This window comes from Azolla caroliniana, unplaced genomic scaffold (assembly GCF_043228905.1).
Source record: "Azolla caroliniana isolate FFs.n. ecotype wild unplaced genomic scaffold, voAzoCaro1.0.p SCAF_16, whole genome shotgun sequence".
Classification (NCBI taxonomy): domain Eukaryota; kingdom Viridiplantae; phylum Streptophyta; class Polypodiopsida; order Salviniales; family Salviniaceae; genus Azolla; species Azolla caroliniana.
Window position 1 is genome coordinate 2,261,197 of NW_028230451.1, and position 27,811 is coordinate 2,289,007.

A 27,811-nucleotide genomic window follows, 5' to 3' on the forward strand; every position below is an offset into this window, starting at 1 on the left:
TTAGTTTATGGAAAACGGTTCCTAAATTGGTTCACGAACTAGTTCGGTTCAAGTTTGAAAACTTCCAAACTTGTTAAGCCTTAACTGGTTTGGTTTGGACAAGGTCAAATTGAACCATTGCCAATTCCTACGAGAAGGTACATCCAAATACCATCAATTGTAATCCTTCCTTGACAAAGCCATGTTCCTTGGTTTAGGTCCCCGATGGTTCCACTCAAGTAGCACACACACGTCTGTATATTTCGTAATAGTGGATATCATTTTTGAGCAAGCACTTCATAAGGGGTTGCAATGTTACATAGAGTTATTTAATTATGCTTTTGTTATCAATGTGACATTGTCATATGTGAATGCATGCCATTTTGACTTACTAAAGACCACTACAATTTCGTTATCTATTTTGTTTGAACAATATCCCAATTTCTCATTCAAAAGCATTAACGTAAACTGATTTCTTTTGCCAATGAGTAGGTTAGATTGATTGTGTATTGATTTTCTTGACTACGCACGCCTATACACATACAATTTTGTATTAAACCTCCATGAATTCACTTTGTAAAGATATTTCTTTTTGTTTGCAAGGATTAATGTTTTACTTCATAGCTTGATCATAATGAAAATCTAAGTTATGAAACTTATCTTTTGTAAAAAGGTTCATTACAATGCAATGTTCATTACCAAGAAAAGTCAATCCATGTATAAATATGATAAGTTACTCAACAGTAACTAACCTTGTAAGAATATTCTATTCAGCATGAAAGAATTCATGTAGGTTATCCATAATGTTATTCTAGTTCACAAAACCTTTCTCTTGTAAGCTGACCATTGTATCATGTAGGCATTTCTTCAAAGGTGTAAACAACAATCCAATGTTTTGAAGCTTTTTATTGGAGAAGTGATATGTTATGGATTGAACTAATGATGAACAAAAGAATAAGATATTAACAGAAAGCCATGTTTCTAGAGCATTCTATCACATAGTGGGATAACAATTTAATCGGAGATTTCCCATCATATTCTTTGAAGTTATATGCTCAACAACAATACATCTAAATCATTTTATGTGCATAGACCCCAAAATCTTTAGGTGTTAAGCCACCTTCTGTTTAGCCCACTTGAACTAGCAACATTGCTAGCAATATTACCTAATTTTTTCCCCTTAGAGATAAGGCGCACAATGCTCAATTTAATAGGGGTTTAATAACCCTAAGATTGACACAAAGGTATATTATGTGTTGCCAACTCAATATTCCTGACAAAGAGTGTCTTGTTCTAATACCAAGTGTTTAGGGAAAAAGCTTCTTAGAGGATCTATATCACGAATATGTTTGTGGCAATGTTGATGGGCTAGATCTTGAAACAATGTGTTAGAGATTGTGTCCATGACATAAGGATCTGGTTAAGTGCAACTTGTTAGATAATCTATCACTATGGTTGAACAAGAGGTTGTCAAAAATAGTGTCAAGCTAGGAGGGTTATATTTGTTGGAAGAGACCACAAGTTGGAAAGAGTGTGTTGAGAGGATGTTTATATATACCGTTTTCAAGGTGCACACATAATTTTTGAGGAAACGCTAATAAGGGGATGCAATGTTATACAAAGTTATTTAATTATGTTGATGTTTTGAATGTTGATGTGACAATGCAATATCTCAATGCAGGCAAATTTCAAAGAACATTAGCCTAACAGTTGCTTCCTAAAGACTATTATGGTTTCTTTATCTTTTTTGTTAAAACAATCTCTCATTTCCATTACAAATATTACAAATCATTTGCATAAACATATTCTTTTTGCCAACTAGTAGCATTGATTGATTCTATATTGATTTTCACGACCACGCACACACATACAATTTTGACATCAAACTACACAAATTCACTTTGTAAATATATTGCTTCTTAATTACAAGGATTAATGTTTCACTTCATAATGAAAGTCTAGGTTATGAAACCATTCTTTTGTAACCAAGCTTCGTTACCATGTAATGAGCTTCTGCATACTAATAAAATCCAATCCATGTATAAATATGATAAGTTATTACTACACATTGATCAACCTTCATGAACTCACGTAGCTTACCTATAATGTAAAATCTATCTTACAAAACCTTTCTCTTGTAACCTAAGCACTATATCTTGTAGGCACTTCTTCAAAGGTGTAAACGACAATCCAATTTTTTGAAGCTTTTCATTTGAGAAAAATATAAGGTTCACCTTAGGTTTTTTCTCGTCAGAACATCTGGAAAGACATTATATGAGATTACATAATATATTCATGTACATACATATATATTAATTCCTAGTTATTGAATGATAATATATCTATTGGATGCTTGGAAGTAGGAGTCACCAATGGCTCATCACAAGCATGAACCGAGCATTTAAACAATTTGGTGGCTCAGCGGTTCGGCTCAGTTCAGGCTTGAGCCTCCTTAACCGGTTTGAACTCTGTATGGAAAGGCTCAAGTTGAAACAAACAGTTTTATTGCCAAAATGATTCCTAAACCAGTTGAGGCTTAAACAATTTGGCAAACTGGTTACCAAACCGGTTTACTGTTAACTAGTTAAGCGTTAACCGGTTTGGCTCCACTTTGAAAACTCTCAAACTAGTTTAGTTTGGACAAGACCAAACCAATTAAACTGAAAAGCGAACCGTTGCCAAATCCTACTTGGAAGTCAATGTAACAATAATCCATAACTCATTTTTAAATTATTATTGTAAATGCTTCAGTTAGGGTAAATTTATTTATTGACCGGGAATGTGAAGTTGGCAAAAACTTGTCAAGATGTAGTGCACCTTTAACTTGGGTGCATCAATCTATTTGGAGAAACTTCACATGCTTTATGGATTCACTAATAATAAATAGTATGATAAGGAAGTTGTTTGTTTCGATTATTTAATCTCATTTTTCCACACATCATCGTTATCCGGATAAAATAATACAAATTTTTTTATGCCAATTAAACAAGGTGATAGGTATTTTCAACAATTTTAACTTACACTCTTGGGATTGGATAATTGGGGAAGAGCTCTGCAAGCAATCTACAAATATCTCCCCGATGGGCAACGCTCTTTGCACAAAGATACCGCCCATTCGAAGTTGGTGTTTCATAAAGGAGGATGCATGCATCAACCACATCCCTTACATCAACATATGCTTGGATTGAATTCACATATGTATTTGTTGATCCTATCATCTCGCAAATCATGTTTTGTTTTGTTTTGCCACCAAGGACCAAAGAAGGAATTAAAACCACCAAGTCGATATTGGTTTGTTTTGCATGACGCCCTGCTGCTTGCTCAACAATGGTCTTTCCATAGCAATACCAATTCTACTACAAACATTTGATATTATTTTACTATAAATATTGTTAGTCGTCAAAACATCTTTATCATAAAACAATTATAATACATACATACATACATACATAAATATATATATATATCTATACATATATATTATATATCCACGACATAATTTAATGTAGAATGGTTCAAAAACGTAGAAAACCAAGAACTACATAGCAAGGGATATTCTTTATTAATATGTGAAAGTCACATAGTTGCAAACTTGTTTGCAAATACATAAAATGCACACATTCTCTATATTTAGACAATTATACTAAGAATTTTTTGTGAAAACACTACAATGTTACCACAATTGAGTGGTCTCACCAATGCATGGGTAGTGGGACATGGTGCTTCTCCAATTATCAAGATGAATACTCTATTTGGAAAATAATTTGTGTTCAATTCTCAAATAAACAAAACAACCACATCAATACTCCCTTCAACTTGTATATGAAAAACATTGTAACGGTATCACAATTTGACTAGTTTTAACATTACATTGGTATAGGGACACACTAAATTTCCAATCCGTAAGTGAACACTCTACGAGAAATGTATTTCGACTTCCTAGAATAAACAAAATTTCCACATTAATACTCCCTTCAACTTTCAAAGATATGATATACTTCATACTTACCATAAAATGTAAAAGCATTATGTATATTCTAATAATGATGTACTTACCATAAAATGTAAAAGGATTATGTATATTCTAATAATGATGTAATGTTAAATATCTTTGAAAGAGAGAAACGATTTTGGTTTTTGATCTTGGGTCAAGTTGTGTAAATTATCAAACACCCTGCCTTGGCTTCAAAAATCAAGGTGACAAAAGACATTATATGAAATGATGAGTACTACTTTCACTTGAACAATGCAAAAGAAACAATTGCATGTTGCTACTCCACATCTCTTTAGAGCTAATCCCAATGGTAAAACCACCAATTATACTCCCAAAATGAAGACCTTTGTCAAAGCCGACAATTTTGAATGCCAACTATGTTTCTAGATTTGCTAACATCCAAAATTAAAGTTGGGGACAGAGGGGATGAAAAGGTTAGGTGATAACTCAATGCAAGCTATGGGAGCCTTCGTTCTCTCCCCGGAAGAAGAATGCATCATGGAGAGTGAAATCGCAAGACTTAGACAGGAATCATTTGTGGTGAAAGTGGTGGATAGTCGACCAAATCGCCCGTTGTTGCGTGATTGGTTGCAAAGTTGCCTGCAAGAAAACCTTGGAAGAGTGAAGGACATCACATTAATTTTATGGGAAAGGGGTTCTACCATGTTACTGTGATGCCTGATACGAATATATGCAAAATTATCGAGGACAATCCGTTGACATGGCACAATGCAAGAGCGTATGTATTCAAATGGGATGTGGATTTTGACATGTGTAAAGCAAATGCTTGTATAGGAAATCCAGCAGTAATAACGACCTTTTTCCCTGGTTTACCTAAGCAATGGGAGTTCTCCCAGCCATTGGGAAGAGTATGGGAGGGCAATGTTTGGAAAAAACATTTGCAGAGAGAGTAAGTGAAACGCCGAGGATGAAATTAATTGTCTCTGATGTAAAGACCTTACCACAAACAATGGTGCTAAGCTGCAAACTCATGCCTGACCATGTACAACCAGTGGAATATGCCGGACTTCTAGGGCAATGTTTTGTATGTAGACAAATGGGGCATATGGCCCGAGAATGCCCTAGAGGTAAGGAGATCATGCATCGTAGAAATGGGAAGCATGGATGGAAAAGCCCAACAAGTTTGACACAACAGAAAAATATGAGAACAAACCATGCAATGCGGATGAATGAAGATGGATGGAAGTATATGAATAATAAAGGAAAACAAAAAATTATGCTCGGACAAGAATGGCCTCAACTTAGCAACAAATATGAACTCTTAACTGTAGAGGACAATGAAAACATAGCTAATGACAAGGAAGCAAGATCAAAGGCACATTCGGAGAGCAACTTTGTGAATGTTATTAATGATATGCAGACATTGCAGCAGGAAGACAATGTGTTAGTGGTTGAAACTAATCAGATGCATCAAGAATGTATGGATGAGGAAGGAGAAATAAGAAATCAAAAGGATGTAAGCCCCTTGAAAGAGCAAGATAAGTCGCTAGTGACAACCCAACATATTAAGGGGATAGCAAAAATGAAAAGGCACATGCGTGCTAGAAAAGAGGAAGAGAATGGGATGGAGAAACATAAAGGTATGCGTAAATGGTCAAGAGTGAAATGGAATCCTCAATACAAAGTGACCCCCCTATCGACTACTAGGCAACAAATCAAAGTGAAACTGACAGGCAAAAAGTGGTTCAAGGAAATGTGTGGGGTTGAGATGAAGAAGGACAACATGTGTAGAATCAATATCTATAGTCATTGTGAGGACGAAGATCAAATCGTTGGACTGTCCTATATGCTGGTCGTGGGAAATAAGGAGCCCCACAATAGAGAAGAAGCACTCGGATGGTTGGAACAACAAATGGGTGCTCATGTAGATTCAACATATGGTACCGCAATAAGTGTGAAAATGAAAAGACAATGGAAAGATGTCATGCTATGGAGCTCGGGCAAGGCGAATGAGCAAGGCATATGCTATATAAATGTGAAATGTAGGAAGCTGCCTCGAATGATCACGGAATTCATGGTATACCACCTTGAAATGGTGACACTAGAAGAGGATAATCTCCAAGATATGATCTTTGTGAACCTAGTGGAAGCTGAAAATGCATTGGCTGGGCCACTAAAGAGGCACGGTATATGCTAAAATGAATCTTAGGTTGCTAACATGGAATATACAAGGAATTGGTGGTAGCCAATTCCACACGAAGAAGAATGTATTAGCTGCTGAAATTCAGTGATGCACGGAGGCAATAGTGCCTGATGTTATCATGGTGCAAGAGCATCACCTAGATGGGGATAAGATTGACAAAATTGGAAACATCTGCCCTGGGAGTTGGACCAATACATGGTCGGCAACTACGGGGGACAGACATATTCATGGGGGAGTACTCATAGCAATGAAAGCTAAGTATAATGCAACATTCATAGGCAGAGGATGCTTAGTAGAGGGTCGGGATGTCTATATAAGGATAAAACATAGATATGGGCACTTGGGCATACTGAACATATATGCCCCAAATTTTGCTACTGAAAGAAAGGAATTCTGGTTGCAACTAGTGGACAAGAAACCAGATGCAGATCTGTGGATCATTGGAGGAGATTTTAATATGGTGGAGCAACAAGAAGATAGAAGCGGAAATGCAAATGGCACGGTGCAAGGGGCGGAAAAAGATGCATGGGATAAGTTTTGTTTAGCATATAATGTGATAGATTGTTGGAATGCATCTAACTTTCAGATGCAAAAAGAACAATCTCTTCTATACTCTAGAGTAGGAGGAAGCGTTCATGGGAGGACAATGTCCAGGTTGGACAGATGGTACTTGGACCCTCGGCTCATAGATATGAAAGGCAAATGCATAATTTGTCCTGGAACGATGTTCTCAGACCATGCATCTGTCTTGTTACATATAAAAGAAAGTAGTCGATGCAATCCACATAATGTGAAGGTGAGCAAGGAGTTGGTCATGGACAATAAATGGACTAATGATATAAGAAGACTATGGTCTAATGTCAAATGGATGTATCATGATCTCGCTCATAGGCTGGCTGGGAAAATTGAGGAATGTGCATGTTTCTTTTGGAAGAAAGCAACTAAAATTAGAAAGGAGATGAAGGAGAAACTACAAAGAATGCAATGGACACTCGCTTCTATGCAGCGACTAAGAGAACAATACCTGAATAATGTATGGATTGAGGCCCAACTAGAGGAGGCAAAATGCAAATTGGATATGTATCAGAAACTAAGGACTACTAATGCTTATCGTAGTAAAGCAGTAAATTGGATGAGGGTAGGAGACCGTGTTACGAAAGGTTTTTTTGAAGCTGTAAAATGCAAAGGCTCTGGGACCCAACCTTCATGTTTGAAAAACACAGATGGCACAATGACCACGTGCGCGAAGGAAATGCTTGGGATGGCCACGAGCTATTATATGCAACTACTGAATGTATGCAACGAGGAACATATTGAGCAGGATGCCTTTAGAAATATAATAAATAGGATACCGAAGAGAGTTTCAGCTCAGATGATGGACCGTCTAAATACCCCTATTTGTATACAAGAATTGTGGGATGCAATTTCAGATATGAACAAACAAAGCTGTGCAGGCATAGATGGACTCCCTATATATATTTACATCAAATATTGGGATTTAATTAAGGATGACATGTTGGAAGGGATGCAATACATTATGGCTGAAGGTTTAATGCCTCCAACACTGTGTCAAGGAATGATTTATTTAATTCCCAAGGATGGGAAAGATCTAACTATGCTTGATAATTGGCGACCTTTGACGATTCTCACTAATGGTTATAAGATCATGGCTAAAGTTGTAAGTAGTCGATTGAAAACGGTCCTAGGGGACATAATACATACAACGCAAACTGGCTTCCTCGAAAACCGGAGCATTGTTGACAATATGATAACTTTTTGGGAGTATTCAGCATGGGCAGAGGAGCAAGAAGTGGACCTAGCAGTAATGTTACTCGATTTTGAAAAAGCATATGACAGGATCTCATGGGAATTCCTAGAAGCAGTGATGGTTGCCCTAGGCTTCGAGCAACAATGGATCCTTGGATTGGCTGCCTTTTATAGGGATGCTTCCAGCCAAGTTTTAATGGCTGGAAGCTTGGGGAAGAGCTTTAGGATGACACGATCGGTACGCCAGGGATGCCCATTGGCCCCGTACATATTCATTATTGCAGCGGAAGCGTTGCATTATCAGATTAGTGATAGATATTGGCAAATACAAGGCCTTCCCCTACCCGAGGATGCAAGAATGTGCTTGATACAGAATATGTTGATGATACAACAATTTATGTTAAGGGGGATGCAAACAACTTGGACAGACTACAAAGTGCAATAAATGAGTTTTGTAGGGGGTCGGGTGCGAATATAAACTGGAATAAATCAGTGGGCATTTGGATTAGCAATAAGCCTGTGGTAAATTGGGCTCCAGACCCTAATTTCAGATGGTTGAGGAGAGGAGAAGCTACTAGATACTTGGGTTTCAAAATCGGGATGGACATTGATCGCTCAGAACACTACACTCTACTTGTGGACAAAATAAAAGCGAAGTTAATATGGTGGAATGCAAGAAAATTATCCTTTGCAGCCAAGATTGTGATTGCAAATCAGGTGTTAATGGCCACAATATGGCATACTGCGGCATATTGGATAATCGCACCCAAGTCTATGAAATTGATAAAAAGGTTGATCAAAAATTTCTTATGGGGGGCACCAAGGAAAAACATGCTTGTGCAAAGTTTGCGTGGACTACACTCATAAAAGATAAACGTGAAGGTGGGGTGGGACTAATAGATCCTGTGGTGCAAACAAAGGCTTTGCTAGGCAAATTGGTGGTCAGGAGCTTGCAACCCCCTGAGGCACCTTGGAAAATTCTCTGGCGACGCAGATGGAAGATGTGGTTGCCAAGACATGGCGGGAGTTGGCCAAGTAGCCCTTTTTGGGGGTTTGTGCCTGAAATGCGACCCAAATACTGGGGATGTACACAGAGTATATGTACTGTTGGAATTATGAAGGCATGGAATGGAATAAGAAAGGGAATCGTTTGTAGGTGGAGAAATGATGCATATGGTCGAATGTACATGCCTATTGTTTGGAACCCATTAATTAGAGATGTGGATGGGTTGACAATAGGACAAAAAACAGGTTTCAAATGGGCCAATTTAATCAATGCCCAAGGGAATACATTGGCAAATTGGAAGAGATTTCTACGTAATGATGTGGGCACTCAAAAGGCTAGAATATGGAGGATAAACAAGGGTAAATGCATGCTAATGAGGATTACAGATGCCTTTGCACGCAACGGGCAAATCTTGGAAGAAGCAGCCATAAGCCCCTCTAAAATGGAATGGACTAGATTCATCGATGCTGAAAATTATATAGCCGGAATTAAGGGAACGAAAGCCGACTCTAATGAAGCATGCTACTACAAAATAGAGCATAGAAGGGTAATATGTGAGCAACCAGCCTATCAAACTGAAAGGCCGATTAGGTTGCTTGCAAAAAATGGAAAGGCTATGATAGTTGACCCCGAATTGAGTGAGCTCAAAACAACGACAGTGTGTTGGCCGATAGAAGGGCATACAAATCAGCTATCATGGGACCCCGCGATGTATTTCTGGAAAACTCAAGGTCCAAGTGATGGTGCCAAGTTGGTGCAATTTTTCAGGTACAACACGAAAATCGGGAGACAAATTATCCTAAAACAAGAACACCAAGATATTGCAACTCGTAAATTTTGGATACAAGAGGGCATTAGTGAAAGGAGATTAGCTAAATTCTGGAAAATGATATGGCATGACAGCGGTGACTGCAAGATAATGATGTGCTTATGGCTTATTGTGCATAGAGCCTTGCCAATAGGGGCATGGGCTAAAGGCCCAATGTAGACCCAAGATGTAGTGCATGTGGACAACTAGAAAGCATTTCCCATTGTCTTTGGGAATGTCATGAGGCTACGATAGTATGGAGAAGGGCATTACGATTGCTTTGCCATGCCTCTAGCTCATTTACCCTCAATTGGGGACATGCTTGTTGGAATTGTCTTGATGATGACGTATAGAATTTTGATAGCACATGTACAACTATGTACAGAGGGGAGAATGGAACTATTCGAGTGATCATTGGTAATAGTGCACCTAGAAGTAATGCCCAGAAGCAGAAAATTGTAGATCTATGGATGTTGCTAGCACCCATTATCATATGGAACATTTGGACCGCAAGATGTACCAGGGTATTTTCAGCAAACAAACAGCCTCCAGCAGAATCTATTAAGCTAATATGGCACATGCTAATAACTACATTGAGGGCCCAATATGAGCGGATTGATGGAACAGATGATGCTTCAGATTTAATGAGGCTGAAATTCAGAAAACGATGGTGTACGATGTAGATACAGAAATTGGAGTGGAGATACGATGGCAGTACGTAGTACCGAGATGGTTGTTCCCCCCTCCCATTAGATGATAGAGGGGCGTGAATGACACGACAAACATGGAGAACAAACATGTGGGCTATTTAGTGTAAGATAAATAAGTGATGTAGTCCATATGGAAGTAGGTAATGTCTAAAGTTGTGTATTGTATGTCATTTTAACTAATGGAGTATATTCTTCTTTTGGAAAAAAAAAAAAGAAGTTGCAAGGAATTCCAATGTCTATATAACTCACAATCACAATATCGACTTTCTATTGCAATATCTATTAGCAAGATTTGTGATATCGAGAGACACTACTCAACTCCACACCTATTATGTAAAAATGATTCATTTTTGGTTCCATATGTTATTTTTGATCTGTGAGGACTAACAAAATATATGTCTTTCTATACATACTCATGATTGCAACCAAGTTGGCGCACTCCCAATCACCCAATTCAAAGAAATGTTTACAATAATGAATTCACCAACCATCAACGAAATATTACCTTTGTGTCAGCCACCACTCTGGGTTTTTCCTCCACCGACATGAGGCATGTGCCCATGTATAACTGTTATTACTAATCCTTTGGGACATACGTATGGCTATAGCAGTCCAAGAGCACTTGAAAGAGACTATGGCTTTCAACAGAGAGGTGACTTTTCATATCGAGTGCATCTACATAAACAAGCACGACAGGTCATGCGAGCATTGGGAATGGTTTTTGGTTAATTGATGTTGGCCAACTACATGCAAGGATGGAGAAGCTAGCTAGAGTGCAATACTTGTCTAAAAAGGATCCCAAAATTGTGCACTATCATACCTTGTTTTACAGCACAAGAATGTTTTAATGAGTCTTTTAAAGTTGAGCAGAGATGAGAAGGATGAAGTTTTGTATGTAATGCTAACTCAAGATTTTCAAGAGTGGAAAAAATAGGTTGTTGCAGTAAAGTGTATATATTATAATGGAAAACACCGTCGTGATCTTCGTGTTGCATTCTTCCTTCTTGATAGTGATTTAAGATCAGATTGGTTGACATGGTACAATTCATGTATTTAACATCTAATACATGGTTACTTTTGTTGGATAATAAGGGAAGATTGAAGTTGAATCAAAGATGATAGTTCTCCTACACATGGTATGTTGAAAATGTTGAGAAATCAATGTGGAATAGATCACAATAAACGAACTACGCGCTGAAATACGAATCACAAAAATGCCAGAAAAAAAACAAGACACACAACAGTGCACAGAGATTTACGTGAAAACCCTAAAACGGGGAAAAAACCACGGGTGAACAGATTCTTCACTATAGTATAGTGGATATACAATACAGAGAGGAATACAACACAGGGCTCTTCGCGTCTGCTGTTACACACACAGCTATGGCGCGGCTCTCACTTCTCTCTCTCTCTCTCTCTCTCTCTCACATTCTACAACTATTCCACGCACTCTGTTCCTCACAGTTAAAGTTTGCCCTGGTTGCATATATACTTACACAACTTTTCTAGCTATTTACATACGTAGCCCTCATGGGGCGCACTCTTAGACTATTTACAATTATAGTCTCCCGACTTGGCTATATACACGATTCCAGTTTCGGCCTCGGCCAAGTCCTTCATCAACTCGGCTCCTCTCTCTCCCCATCAGGAGAGACATGTTTCCTAACAACAACATTATTATTATTATTATAATAGTCAAATCTTCAAACAGTCGACTCACTGTTTTCAACTCTTCGACTGTCGGCTTTCCGAACAGTTGGATCTTCCCTGTCATCGACTGTCGGCTTTCCTATCAGTCAGTTCTTCCTCCCACTGGAGGGACATATTCCCAACAGAAAATGAGCATGTTGTGGAAGCAATTATGTGCTTTAAGCAAATGCAACCTAAGGGTGTTTCTCCAGATATTTTAACATTTGTATGTACTGTGAAAGTTTCTGGTATCATTAAATCCACTAGGAAGGGTAGGGAAATACATGCTATGATTGAAACAACAAGCCTCCTGAAACAAATTCCGAATACTGGAGTTGGAAATGCCTTGGTTAGCAAGATACATTAAACATGGTGGTGGTCTTGGTGAGGAAATATTGAACATTTTTGGGCAAATGCAAGAAAGAGGAGTATCTCCAGATGTTATCACTTAAGACATGCATAGCTTGTGGTAGGATTGGAGCCATGGCCCATGGGTAAGGGCAAGTCAATACATGTTGATATTGAAAGAAAAGGTTTGCTTGAGACAAATTGCATTGTTGGGAATGCCTTGGTTGATATGTATTCAAAATGTGTTGGTTGACTTATATGCAAAATGTGGTGAAACCCGTGAAGCATGGATTATCTTCAAGGGTCTCTCTGCACAGGATATGTGTTATGGAATGTTTGAAATAATCCAAGATGGATATATGGCAGTCCAATGTCTCAAATGTATGCTAAAATCATGTCTAAAACATGATGCAACCACATTCACATGCAATATTCATTGTAGAGGACTATTTTAATACCAATGGAGGATATTTTTATGTAAAAAAAAATATTACCTTTGTGTCTTTACAAAAATCAAGGTCACTCCAACAAGGCTCATCCACAACAATGGAGGGGTCTCTATGAGGATTCATGTGTACAACACGAATTGATGAAGTGAATATAACACGTTTAACTAAATTCTTTGTTGCTACATCTATCACATTCAATGCGTCTTTTAAAGCCGGCTCAACCATGGCATCCTACAAAAAATATGTTATGATTGGAATCTCCAAAAAAATGAGTATTTTGTGTTCTAACAAATGAACATTTAGGATAAATTTTATTTTGATTCAAAAGAATGAGGGGGGTACTCACATGATCATCTATTACCGGAGATGCTAAATGAAAATTAACATCACAACCCTTCGAGGCTATTATGAGGTCATCCAATTCTAAAAGATTGGCTTGAATAAGAATCAATCTTTGTGAAGCCCCTTCCAATTGCTTCAAGTGAGAATTTTTGGATCATCTATTACAAAAACATTGCTATTGTTAATTATAAGACAATAATGGAAGGAAACCAATCATGTCTTACATTATAACTATAGTAAGCTACAAGAATTATGGGAGGAAACAACAATTTACAATCTCTTAGATTTGTCATATACTTGTGTGCACTCATGTATGTGTATGGATATAAGGGGGGACGCAAGAGAAAGCTTCTTGGGGTGCCTAAGATCTTCAAGAAATGAAGGAAAATCACAAACAACGTGTTCACATAACATAAATCACAAATAAGCGAAAATACAGAAAAACTTAAATTCATGTATTGTAGCTATACTTGTAGGAAGCAAAAACAAAAAGATGATGTTGAGTTTTGAGTACCTGGGTTTCGAAGAGTTCCTTTAACAATGTACCCTTTCTCAAGGAGGCGCTTTACAAGCCACGAGGCTATGAAACCTCCTGCGCCCGTTACACACATTGTGGACATCGACACTATTTCCTTATTATTGTCCACACCCGAGGCCACACAATCATCTATGGTTGATTTAACACCATTATAGATTATTAAATCAACATTGTGATCATTGGACAATTCCGTCATATGATCGACTGTTGAATTTGCAATGCTATCAATGATCAAATTTACATTATCGACCATGGTCAATGGCTCTTTGTCATGTAAGGCCACACACACTTCATTTTCCTCGATGCCCGATTTCATATTGTTCTCCTTGGTGTTCTATTGGAATGAAGAGCAAGTTTTGCTACCTTATGTGGAGGATTTAATTCTTCCAATGGAATTATGAAGGAATGAGACTAACTTATGTAGACCTTAGTTCAAGAATGTAATGGAAATCCATGGAGGCCATGTAGACTAATTTAAAGGGTATTCTGAAAGGAAACGTTTGGCTTTATTTTGGATGGAATTGTGAGGGCACATGCATATTGATTCAAAGGAAATTTGGGAATGAATGCAAAAAGCGTGATTCAATATACTTGAATTGATTGTATAGTTCATCGAGGGTGTACTTTGAATGATTAGCAATTACATGAATATATATATATCACTGAATCTTTGATTCACTCCCTCTTGATGTCCATTTCTTTTACTTGCGAATCCATAACATCCCCCCTTCATAAGTAGAAGATCTTTTTATCAATAGGAATTAAAAATAAGTCTTCCGCGGATCCATACCAGGCGTGCAAACCTATATACATATGTATTGAATCTTTGATTCTCTCCCTCTCCATGAGAATTACTTTTACACGGTGGCCTACAATTTGTTAAACACTACGCATTTTGCATAGATAACCCTCTGGTCAAACATGACCTCCTAGGCTTTGCAAGTCCGCCTTTATTATTAAGTAACGTACACCCACTTGGCCATAAGCATCATAGTGCATACCTATGTGTTTGGTAGTTAGCCATTTTTCTCTACATACTAATTGTAGTTTTGGTTCTATATGCATACCAATGTATTATTAAGTAACGTACACCCACTTGGCCATAAGCATCACAATGCATACCTATGTGTGTGGTAGTTAGCCTTTTTTTTTTACGTACTAATAGTAGCTTTGGTTCTATCAGCTTATGTTCTATGCACAATCATAGTGCACTTAGATAGCTTCCCAAAATACAATGTACTTTGTCATGAGAATAACACTCACACAAATTTAAAGAAATGTAGTCTCATAATATAACTTACTATACTAAATCATGTTGAGATTCTATGGAAATGAATTAATCATCTCATCACCATCCCACTCAAAATAAACAAATTTATGTGATGCAAAAAAAGAAAGAGAGAAAAAGGAAAGATGTAATCAACGAGGTGCGAACACGTTTTTTTATAATTGTTTTCAAGGTGAAAATTTTATTTGGGCTCAATATTTGAATCTTATCGTTTGTCGATATGATGCAGAGTAAGAATGATGAACCGACCAACAACTAATCTTTCCTTTCTTTCTGGTTATCGTCATAAGCTTTCTATATATGAATGCAATGTCCACTCTTAACACTTTCACCACTTGGTGGGTTGGTGGTGGCACATAGACACTTTATGGACCATAAGATTCACAACGTATTACTATTGCTTAGAGCATTAAAATCGTTGCAAAAAAATTGGAACATTATGTACATTGTATATGACTTTTTAGTTCATAGAAAGGATTGAAGGTGGGTGGGAGCAGGAGATCCTGGACCACCACACTCTCTGCGCGACCTGCCATTCCTTATCTCTCCAGCTTCCACGGCCTCCGCAATCTGTTCGCGACCTGCCCCCCATTCCTCCTCACGATCCACGACCCCATAACACCTCTGCCGTCTTAGTCTTAAGGTTTAGGGTTAGGGTTAGGGTTAGGGTTAGGGTTAGGTTAGGGCCGCCTGCGAATCTGTCCCTTCTTCGACTATTCTCCCCCCTTTTCGAGTCTCCCTTTTTTCCCCCAACTCTATTACCCAACCCCAATAAATAAATAAATACAAAATATTAAAAAAAACAACAACAACAACAATAATAATAAACGAAAATAATCTTAATAAATACATAAATAAATTTGTTTTTTACATAATAATAAAAGTTAAGAAACAAAAAATAAATATATGGAAAGTTGGAAACCTCGGACGTCGCCACAATCCAACACACACACACACACACACTTCAAGACGGGCTCGTCAATTGGAAAGGACTTAGGTGCAGGTCCAAAACAACCTAGGTTGCGCTCTCCTTGTTGAGATCATGTTCACTAGCGAGGAGATGTTGCTACTTGAGAAGGAGATGTTGCTATCTTAAACACTTTTTATACAAAAGTAAATGTTGTAATTCGTATATGAGTGAAAACCTCCCCAAGTAACGATTTGTGTAAGTGGCACCCCAAAGATCCTACGCCTTAAATATTGATTAATAATGTTATGGATTGAGCTAATGATGAGCAAAAGAATAAGAGATTAACGGAAAGCCATGTTTCTAGGCCATTCTATGATATAGTGGGAAGTCAATTTAATCGGAGATTTCCCATCCCATATAATCCTTGAAGTTATATGCTCAACAAGAATACTTCTAAATCTTTCTTCTTCTTCTTTTTTGACAAAAAGATACGCCCTAGTATTATAAAATCATAAGAAATACAAAAGTTGTCTTGGAAATACCAACCCATTCCCTTGTACTCTCATCATGCCAATTTGATGTGTATATACAATAACGACACATAGTTTTTTGTACATAGATCTTCAATATTCCTTGCTTTCTCCAAGCCCTAAGCTTGAGTTCATAACCCTTGATTTGTGAACTCAAGTTCTAGATCTATGAATTATGGGTAGAAATTTCATTGCATTTTCCTCAACATCCATGATATATTCATGTTCATATGTTGCAGATTCTAGTCACCATTGATATAGAAATCCATGTTAATCTCATCAGTAAATGCATCCATGACATGCTCATTGATATAGATATTAATGGTATGTTCATGTTTATGAGCTGTTAAAACCCACTAGATCTATCAACTCATCCATGATCAATATAGGCATCCATAGTATGCTCATTGACATAGACATCCAGGGCATGTTAATACTTATAAATCATTTTATGTGCCTAGACCCCAAAATCTTAAGGTGTTAAGCAACCTTCTGTTTTGCCTACTTTAACTAGCAACATTGCTAGCAATATTCCCCAATTCTTTCCTCTTAGAGAGAAGGTGCACAATGCTCGATTTAATAGGGGTTTAATAACCCTAAGATTGACACAAAGGTATATTATGTGTTGCTAGCTCAATATTGCTAAGAAAGAGTGCCTTGCTCTAATACCAAGTGTTTAGGGGGAAAGCTTCTCGGATTATCTATATCACGAATATGTTTGTGGCAATGTTGATGGGCTAGATCTTGAAACAATGTGTTAGAGATTGTGTTCATGACATAAGGATCTGGTTAAGTGCAACTTGTTAGATAATCTATCACTATGGTTGACCAAGAGTTTGTCAAAAATAGTGTCAAGCTAGGAGGGTTATATTTGTGGTGAGAGACCACAAGTTGCAAAGAGTTTGTGTTGAGAGGATGTTTATATATACCGTTTTCAAGGTGCACACATAGTTTTTTAGGAAACACTAATAAGGGGATGCAATGTTATACAAAGTTATTTAATTATGTTGATGTTTTGAATGTTGATGTGACAATGCAATATCTCAATGCAGGCAAATTTCAAAGAACATTAGCCTAACCTTTGGTTCCTAAAGACTATTATGGTTTCTTTATCTTTTTTTTAAAAACAATCTCTCATTTCCATTACAAATATTACAAATCATTTGCATAAACATATTCTTTTGCCAACTAGTAGCATTGATTGATTCTATATTGATTTTCACGACCACGCACGCACATACAATTTTGACTTCAAACTACACAAATTCACTTTGTAAATATATCGCTTCTTAATTACAAGGATTAATGTTTCACTTAATTAGCCAAATCATAATGAAAGTCTAGGTTATGAAACCTTTCTTTTGTAACCAAGCTTTGTTGCCATGTAGTGAGCTTCTTCATACTAATAAAATCCAATCCATGTATAAATATGATAAGTTATTACTACACATTTATCAACCTTCAAGAACTCATGTAGCTTACCTATAATGTAAAATCTAGCTTACAAAACCTTTCTCTTGCAAGCTAAGCACTGTATCTTGTAGGCACTTCTTCAAAGGTGTAAACGACAATCCAATTTTTTGAAGCTTTTCATTTGAGAAAAGATAAGGTTTCACCTTAGGTTTTTTCTCGTCAGAACATCTGGAAAGACATTATATGAGATTACATCATATATTCACGTACATACATATATATTAATTCCTAGTTATTGAATGATAATATATCTATTGGATGCGTGGAAGTAGGAGTCACCAATGGCTCATCACAAGCATGAACAGAGCCGTTAAACCGTTTTTAAACAATTTGGTGGTTCAACGGTTCGGCTCAGTACAAGCTTGAGCCTCCTTAACCGGTTTGAGCTCTGTTTGGGAGGGCTTAAGCTGAAACAAATTGTTTTATTGCCAAAATAATTCCTAAACCAGTTGAGGCTTAAACAGTTTGGCAAACGGGTTACTAAACCGGTTTACCGTTAACTAGTTTGTCCAAACCGGTTAAGCATTAACCAGTTTGTCTCCAATTTGAAAACTCTCAAACTGTTTGGTTTGGTCAAGGCCAAACCAGTTAAACTGAAAAGAGAACCGTTGCCAAATCCTACTTGCAAGTCAATGTAACAATAATCCATAACTCATTTTTAAATTATTATTGTAAATGCTTGAGTTAGGGTAAAATTATTTATTGACTAGGAATGTGAAGTTGGCAAAAGCTTGTCAAGATGTAGTGCACCTTTAACTTGGGTGCATCAATCTATTTGGAGAAACTTCACATCCTTTATGGATTCGCTACTAATCAATAGTATGATAAGGAAGTTGTTTGTCGATTATTTAATCTCATTTTTCCACACATCATCTTTATCCAGATAAAATAATACAAAAAAATTTATGCCAATTAAACAAGATGATAGGTATTTTCAACAATTTTAACTTACACTCTTGGGATTGGATAATTGGGGAAGAGCTCTCCAAGCAATCTACAAATATCGCCCCGATGGGCAACGCTCTCTGCACAAAGATACCGTCCATTCGAAGTTGGTGTTTCATAAAGGAGGATGCATGCATCAACCACATCCCTTACATCAACATATGCTTGGATTGAATTCGCATATGTATTTGTTGATCCTATCATCTCACAAATCATATTAAGTAATGTCTTTTCAAGAAAAGTTTGATTATAAAACTTTCATATAGTTCAAGAGAGGCTACGCATACCTATCAAATATTTAAGGATATGTAGTGTGCTAGCATTTATTGTTGATTGAAGCAATGGACCAAGCACCAAAGAAGGAATTAACACCACCAAATCGACGTTGTTTTGTTTTGCATGACTCCATGCTGCTTGCTCAGCAACAGTCTTTCCATAGCAATACCAATTCTACTAAAAACACTTGATATTAGTTTACTATAAATATTGCCAACCTTTAAGAAACACGTCGATCATAAAATAAGAGAGAGAGAGAGAGAGAGTAGCTTAGTTAGTTGGTAAGGTTGCCCAATGGAGACCAGGTGGTCATGGGTTCAATCCCTACATTCCACAGTGGTGGCATCTAGTGAAATAGAGATATATATGAAGTACATAATGGAGAGGTGAGGAAATTGGGTTTCGAACCCAAGACACAGTGCTTGTAGTGTTATTGACTTACCACTAGGGTAAGATAATTACAATAAAAAGATAGAGAGAGAGAGTGTGTATGTTTGTGTGTTGTATAGACAGGTCAAAAAATGTAGAAAACCAAGAACTATATAGCAAGGGATATTCTTTATTCACACTTACAAGTCACATTGATGCATACATGTTTGTAGATATATGGAATGCACACATTCTCTATATCTAGACAATTATATTAAGTTTTCTTCATTGTTGTAGAATACTTAGCATACAATAATACATATGCTAACTATTCTACCTTTAAAAAAAAAAAACTTAGAATATAGATTTTATACATAACATATGTTAAATGCTTAGAATATGTGCATAATACTTTAAATACATAGAATACCTGTAAAATACGTTAAATAATGTACTTCTTAAATTTTAATGTTTTTTTTAAATTGTAAATACTTGTTAAATACGTCGAAACTTAGAATATGTGCAGAATACTTCACTGTATTCTAAAACAAATTCTATACATAGAATATGCGTTTTTTAACAACTATGGTTTTCTCCAACTCAAATTGCACTAGAATCAATTCCTCATGACTATGTTAGACATAATGCATGGTCGTTTGAACATTACACACATATGTAATATATTTGTGCATGCAATAATATCATATTGGGCTAGGTTTATCAACTTTGGCCAATACTTTTGTAATCTATTTCCAAGACCTTTATGATGGCATCTTTCACCTTATTGATGAGACCACGGCCCACCCTTACACACATGAGGCAAACAATCAAATTGTCAACAAACTTGGAACATCAAAGTTACTATCGGGACCTTTAAAATGTTGGAGAATCCATTAAGAACTTCATTTGTTAGCTCATCGTGATTATGGTTCTTGCCACTACAAAGATGTCGTAAAACCATGCTTACCTCATCCTATATGAGATTCACATCCAATTCCTAACTAAGGGTGTCATGAACAATACATCCAACCATATCATAAAACTCATGATGTTTGAGCAAATCACCTCATTAAGAATAAACAATACCTTCAACAAATGATCTTAATGTTTTGTAGAGTTATATCACATATCTTTAATCCCTAGCTATCTTCTTCTTGAGAAAAGTTCACCAAAATGTTCACCATGAGAGAATCATTGTGAGATTGAAGGAATATAGAAGACTTAATTAAGTGTAATGGGAGCTCACAAGGTTAGGATATATAAATGTCAACCGAATGATTGCAAACCTCCAAAGAAATAAGGAGATGGTCTCAAGACTCGCATCTCATAGAATTTTAAGACGAAGTGATGCTAGTAAAAGGAATCAACATGCATTAGTTGACATCAAAAGATGTGGTGTGGAAGATCTCGTAGAGCTTTCAAGTGATGTTGTGAAATATATATAGTTATTGAGAAAAGGTTAATGCAATCATTTAGGAAAAAGTGGGAAGATGCTAAAAGGACATTTATATTTGCGAACATCTACCTTGAATGTTAGGTTTAATATAAGGCATAAGGCCTATTGATTGTGTTTAACCTTATCTCATGACTAACATGAGTATTAACTCTCATAGAGCCCCTCACACTCCGTCTCAATTGATCACAAAGTATTGAAGTTGCATTATGGCATCAAAGTGCATCAAATTTAAAGGCATGGATGATATGCATGTAAGGGCTAGTAGAGGATGAATATCCTCACTTTTTATATGCTCTACATATAATGCAATTCGTGAAAGCTAAGATGACTTTTTAAGAGGGGGTGATGACTTGAGTGGCACCCTAAAGAGAACACCTAGAAGGTTGAGTTCATATATGTATATTCATACATTGAGACTTTGAGCTTCAAAGCTTCATGGTTGGAGTCTGGACACAAACATCAAGAAAACTTGTATATGTACTCAATTCCCATGGGTCAATATTGGCCTCTCTATGGAAGTCTAAACAATGTATATGTATCTGAATCACTCCAAGTTGAAGAAATATTTACAATCATGAATGAATTGACCATATAAATATTACCTTTGTGTCTTTGCAAAAATCAAGGTCACTCCAACAAGACTCATCAACAACAATGGAGGGGTCTCGATGAGGGTCCATATATACTGCACCAATTGATGAAGTGAATATAACACGTTTAATTGAATTCTTCGTTGCTACATCTATCACATTCAATGTTCCTTTTACTGCCGGCTCAACCATGGCCTCCTACAAAAAATATGTTACAATTGTAATTTCCAAAAAAACAAGCAGTTCCTAATCTAACAAATGAACTTTTTGGATACATTTTATATTGATTCAAACTATAGTGGGAGGTACTCACAGGATCATCTGTTACTGGAGATGCTAAGTGAAAAATAGCATCACAACCCTTCGAGGCTATTAGGAGATCATCCAATTCTAAAAGATTGGCTTTAATAAGAACCAATCTTTCTGAAGCCCCTTCCAATTGCTTCAAGTGAGAATTCTTTGGATCATCTATTACAAAATTTGTCATGTTCTTAATTAAGATGAAAGGAAAACAATTTATTTTTTTTCCAAAAAATCACTACTTCGCATTAGTTAGCAAACAAAATTACATCATAGAACTCTCAAAATTACTCTCAACAGCCCTCACTCTGGCCTTCCCACCAAAGCGGACATAGTCCCCACCTCATTTTCAACAAACGTATCCAAACAACTCCAATAACCTAGTTATTTGTACCATAACTATACAAATTTACAGCACCTAGACGTTGTTGGAAACTATTGGGGGAAACAGCCATCGGGGTGCTTGGTAGTGCCATTGAGGCCCTGATGATGTAAGCTATAAGAATGGAGACACCCACAAAAATAACAATTTACAATCTTTTGGATTTTGTGAAACACAATAATAGTAAAAAGTTATGGCAAGTGTAGTGTAATTGGAAAATGAAATATTGTTATTATTTAATTATTTATTTTCAAACCAGAGGGAATGTTCCTAAAGAAAGGAAGGATTCTAATTTTACGTAAATATGGTGATATTGTCTTTGTTCACAAATAAGCAATGCATATGGTTGTAACTTGTAACTTGTAACTTGTCCATTAACCTTGATGGCTAAATATCTTTGACTTAAGGAGCATGTAGCATACTCCATATACCAAAGCAACTCTAATTAAGCATATTAGCATTTCATATGACTTTGGGAGAACTCTTGTAGAGGATGAAGCTCAAAAAATGTTATTCCATATATCAAAGTAACTTTAAGTAAGTGGGTTACTATTCATGTTTATGGGACAACTCTTCTAGAGGATGAAGCTTTGAAAACATTTCTTCAAAACTTTTGGCCATCTCTTTACATTTATCTTTTTTTAGCATTGATAATTGAAGAATAACGACCAACAATTTGGTCCTTTTATATCTTACTTTTGTTATTCATATATATAGATATATATATCCTCTACATAGTCTATTTATACTTACTATCGAGTAATTACATTGTTAACTCACTTAATGAGTGATTTCCCTAACCTTACATGTAACAAGAATAATCAAGATAGCTTAGGTTAAAATTATTAGAGTAAGACAAAAATGATAATACAAAGTGTTAAATACCTGGGTTCCTGAGTGTGCCTTTAACAATGTATCCCTTCTCAAGGAGGCGTTTAACAAGCCACGATGCTATGAAACCCCCTGCACCAGTTACACACACTGTGCATATCCCAATTGTTTGCAAATTGTTGTCAATGGATGGTGCAATGATCGATTTTATGTCATCAATGTCATTATGATGGATCCACGATTTCGCATCATCTTCGGATACACAAATTTCCTCCATGTTGGCCCCATTCTCCACATGAACTTGTTTAGTTTCAAACATAGGGGACATAGTTTTCAAGAACAATTATATTAAAGTTATGAAGGAATGAAAATTGATCAAGATAAAGAAGGAATATATATTGGGGGAAAAGGTCCAGAATTAAGGTTTAAATTTTGTGACAGACAATGATCAGGAATGCTTGCAAGGTGCCTGAATGATTAGGAATTTTTCCTATGAGGGAGAAATGTATCTCACAAAATGCAATAAAATTGGAGAAATAGAAGTAAACGCAATGATTCACGCATTTATATAGGGATTTGAAAGGTTCTATAATTAAAGGGTTTGCTATTTTTATTTCTCTTGTTGGTGTTGTTGAGTAGAAGCTAAGAATTCCATATGCATTTTGATGTTATGGAATACATCAACATAAAGAAAACATCGAGGAGCATGACACCCACTAAAAGAAGCACTATCAAAGGTAGAGCATGAAGAAAAAGTGGATTCTCTCTTTCCTTTTGTAATCATTCTCCATAACACTTTGTGTTGTCTTTTAGAGAAAGTTGAGGTGGTGGGTACATGCCTTTTAACTTTCTAAAAAGCTAGCAAACATGTAAACAATCTAAGATTAGGTTTTCTTCCTTTGGTGAAGTCATTACAAGTGGATTTGAGATCAAATGATTAATAAAGAGATTTTGAAGGATTTCCAAAATTTCTATACATATTTCGGCTTATTGAATGACACTAACTTTCCTTATCGGTTCTACAAAACTAGAACAATATTCTTTTACTTGTGAGTGTTGCTACCTTTCTCTCTTCCCAACAACATAGATAGACATTGATACCCAAGTACTATGTTTGGAACAAGGAAAGATAGAAAAGATAGAAAAGCCCAAGAGACAGAAGTGAATGGCCGTTATGTGTGAAAAGAGCATAAGTGTAATATGAAACAATAAAAGACACATTTGGCCCCTTTTCAATATTTGAGGTAGGCAACATCATGCAAACATGAAGATATGCAAGATATGCAATGAAAACCTAGTGGAGGATGAGTATCACTTATCGCATGCTCAACGTATAAGGTGATTTGTGAGAAATATGATGTCTTGTTAAATGAGTATGATAATGTGCGTGTCATACTCAAATTTCCACCGAGAAGGCTGAGCACATATGTGCATGCATTATTTTTACATCGAGAGTTTTTATGACAAAGTAGTAACCCCCCTTCTTAGGAAGGCATCACATACAAGATGATATGTTGATTTGGTTCCATAGATCAAAATTAGCCTCGCCACAAGTAAAAAACAAATTTATCATAATTAGCATACCCTAGTGGTAAGTTGTTACAATACTAGCATTATGTCTTGGGTTTGAGGCCCTGTTTTCTCACTTCTTTATTACTTCATACATATTTCTTAATTTACTAGATGCCACTATGGATATAATCATATTAATAAATCTGAATGGCACCACAATTGAGTGTGGAGTCATCACTAAAAGTGCAGTAGGACATGTTGAATCACCAATAGGCAAGACCAACCTCCATCAACGAAAGAATTTCTTGGCAATCTCTACTTTCTAGGCCAACATAATTATCGAGAATACATAAATAACTCCTTTTGCAAAGAATTACAATCCTCTCTCTCTAGATTATGGTTTCCATACAAATAAGGAGCTCTTCATCCCCATAAAATATCAAGTGTTGAACACATGAAGAACAATGAATCTTAAGTGGAATATATCCGTTCAATAATTACCACCATGATGCCTTAATCGTTGTTCTCCCATGTGTTATACCCTCATTCTCAATGAAATATTGGACAATAGTTATCCATGGTTGTGAGTGTGAGTATACATCTTACAATAATGAAAATCTAGTAGCCATTATATGCATAGATAAATCCAATATTGCAGTTCCCCCCAAGCTCTTAGGGGTTGTGAGATGGTTCCATACAATCCATATGATTCCCATATTATCCCTCTTTCTTCACAAGAAATATCAAAGAGGTTGCAAAATGGAATAAACGACTTTCTTTGTCCATGGTAGCAATGACAAATAATGTAATATCATGGGTTCTGTAATACAATATACAAATGGCTAAGATTGTGAGTTCCAATATATGAATTTATCCCTAAACTTTTTAATCATCTATTCAATCAATCGATCATTCATAACATTCACTCCCAATGGATACCCCAAGTGTTGAAATATAGGGCTTTTACTAACCATGGATTCTTGTCACTCTTGACATTCCAAATCCCTCTTCGTATATGAGATAGGCTAGACTTTCTCCGATTAATATGCAATCCAGATGCTTATGCAAATTGGTTTCATATGAGCATCTTATTCTCAAGATTCTAATATAAGGCTCATAGAAACATGAAAGAAACATTTGCCAAAACCTACACTATAGGTAAACCTCCTTAAATGCCTTAATCAAGTATTCCAAAGTTCCTCCATCTTAGTCTATTTGTAAACCCTACACCATGACCATATAAAGAAAACAAAAAATGATAAGCATATGACTATGACACCCAAAGAGACATGAGCTACTTGTCAGAGTTATCTCTCATGTATATAAATCTTGTCACATAAGCTACTTGTTATGTCAAACTTTGGTGGAGAGTTTGCATTTGCACATTGACTATATATTGTCATGCTCTTATGGCCATATAAAGAAAATATTTTTTGAGAAGCTCACCTTAGCTAGACTCCTCTCTTGATCATACTTAATAGGTCTCTAAATTCAAATTTTGAGTTGAGGTCATACTAAGAATAATCATTTGTAACCAAATAGTTGCATTAATTAAACAATTTTTTGGAGTAGCTTCAACATTCACAATTATAATGAGCTTTTTACATTATTGAATTGTACTAATTCCATTGGATTTCGTGTTTTGGAGACCTACAAGATTTTCAATTTTATTCCCAAAACAACACTACTTCGCATTAGTTAGCAAACAAAGTACATCAAAGACCAACACATTTCAGCAAAGCTCACTCTTGTCTTCTCACCAAAGTGATCGTAGTCCCCACTCCCTCATTTACGACAAAAGTATCCCATCAACTCTTTTAACATGGTAACTACCTTGTAACACAGTTATACATATTTACAGCTCCTGGTCACTACTGGAAGCCATTGGTAGAAACGGCCATTTGGGTGCTTGGTAGTTCCATTAGGCCCTGATGATGATCTGGCCACCATAGGAGAACTACCCCATTTTAGGAGAAACTTTGACTGGGCTCTTTTGGTTTCATCCAATTCCCCATGAATCGAATCATAGACTTGCAAGATATTGTCCAACATATTTAAGTGATATGATAGGTCTCAAGCATGGAATATTATTGATGCCCACTTCCATGACATGTGTTCGACGTAGAAAAAGAATATTCATTTCCATGGCTATATGCATAAAAATGGTCACTGATTCACCCACAAACATCATGGATATTCAAAAGCTATGTTAGGTGAGGAAGGGTGAATTTGTATGTCATGCATGTGCAAGGGATATGAAAGGTCTCAAAATGTTGACGTGCATGGGATTGTATTTAGCAATGGGCACGATTTCGGCTCAAACCGAATTGAACCGTTAAGCCATGGTTTAACGGTTTATTGGTTCCAAAAAATTTAATGGTTTGGTTTGCTTTGGATTTTCGATAAACGGTTCGGTTCGGTTCTAAAACTCGGGTTTATAGGTTTGGTTTAAAGGTTTATAGGTTTTTGGTTAACTTTTGTTTTACCTTTATAATTTATTGATTTAATGGTTTAATTAATGGTTTTTTATTGATTTAATTAATTTAACTTAAGTGTTTATTTAATTTAATGGTTCAATTAAAGTTTCTTTTATTGATTTAATAAATTTATCTTAAATGCTTATTTAATTTAATGTTTTTTTTTCCAAAAAAAAAACTCCTTCCATTAGTTATAAAATTTTACAAATGAGGCGATTATGTACAAATCCCTAAAGGGACGCGATAGTTCCATCTAATGTAGAAGCCCACTGACTCAAGAAAGGGAGAGGACGACCATTGTTGGATGTAGGCTATGCGTTGTCTTTCAACTCCCTTGGAGCCACCTTTAAGGCCATCATATTGACTTTTCAGAGTGGCTACAATTTCACTCCATATCTCTTGCAGTAACCTTGTTGGATAGGTGGTTTGGTTGGAGAAGACTCGCCTACATCGTTGTTTCCATAGAATCCAAAGGGTTATTGGGCTGACCAATTCCAACACCTCTTGAGATTTGTCATTAAGAGGAAAATAGTGGACATTGTCGCTGGAGGAGAAAAGAACCTAATTTAATGTATTTTTGTTTATTTAGATGTTTAATTAGTTTAATTTAAGTGGTTAGGTTTAAAATTTTTATTAAATGGTTCGGTTTTGTTTCAACTTTTCCCTAAACGATTTGGT

General features: G+C 36.3%; 2 protein-coding genes across 2 annotated transcripts; both read right to left on the reverse strand.

Moving 5' to 3' along the window:
* Nucleotides 1-1,609: 1,609 nt before the first annotated feature.
* On the reverse strand, nt 1,610-14,047 carry LOC147853550 (cinnamoyl-CoA reductase 1-like). Its single transcript, XM_087332410.1, has 5 exons — nt 13,771-14,047; nt 13,261-13,412; nt 12,960-13,145; nt 3,001-3,332; nt 1,610-2,238 (listed from the first exon to the last, which is right to left on the reverse strand). The coding sequence occupies exons 1-5, from the start codon at nt 14,045-14,047 to the stop codon at nt 2,094-2,096; spliced, it is 1,092 nt and encodes a 363-aa protein (XP_087188536.1). The 3' UTR covers nt 1,610-2,093.
* Nucleotides 14,048-17,714: 3,667 nt separating this feature from the next.
* Nucleotides 17,715-23,705, reverse strand: LOC147853551 (cinnamoyl-CoA reductase 1-like). The gene is made up of 6 exons (XM_087332176.1): nt 23,199-23,705; nt 21,945-22,099; nt 21,644-21,829; nt 19,228-19,390; nt 18,948-19,137; nt 17,715-18,163 (listed from the first exon to the last, which is right to left on the reverse strand). The coding sequence occupies exons 1-6, from the start codon at nt 23,470-23,472 to the stop codon at nt 18,019-18,021; spliced, it is 1,113 nt and encodes a 370-aa protein (XP_087188302.1). The 5' UTR covers nt 23,473-23,705; the 3' UTR covers nt 17,715-18,018.
* Between the last annotated feature and the right edge of the window lie 4,106 nt (nt 23,706-27,811).

Excerpts from the sequence above, each read along its gene's own strand:
- LOC147853551 (XM_087332176.1), bottom strand. The coding sequence starts at position 23,472 with ATGTCCCCTATGTTTGAAACTAAACAAGTTCATGTGGAGAATGGGGCC. Across the intron at positions 22,100-23,198 it reads AGGCACACTCAGGAACCCAG|ATGATCCAAAGAATTCTCAC; the intron begins GTATTTAACACT and ends ATTTTGTAATAG. Across the intron at positions 21,830-21,944 it reads CTCCAGTAACAGATGATCCT|GAGGCCATGGTTGAGCCGGC; the intron begins GTGAGTACCTCC and ends TATTTTTTGTAG.
- LOC147853550 (XM_087332410.1), bottom strand. The coding sequence starts at position 14,047 with ATGGTCGATAATGTAAATTTGATCATTGATAGCATTGCAAATTCAACA. Across the intron at positions 3,333-12,959 it reads ATTTTTGTAAAGACACAAAG|AATTGGTATTGCTATGGAAA; the intron begins GTAATATTTTTT and ends TGTTTGTAGTAG. Across the intron at positions 2,239-3,000 it reads AATTATCCAATCCCAAGAGT|ATGTTCTGACGAGAAAAAAC; the intron begins GTAAGTTAAAAT and ends ATGTCTTTCCAG.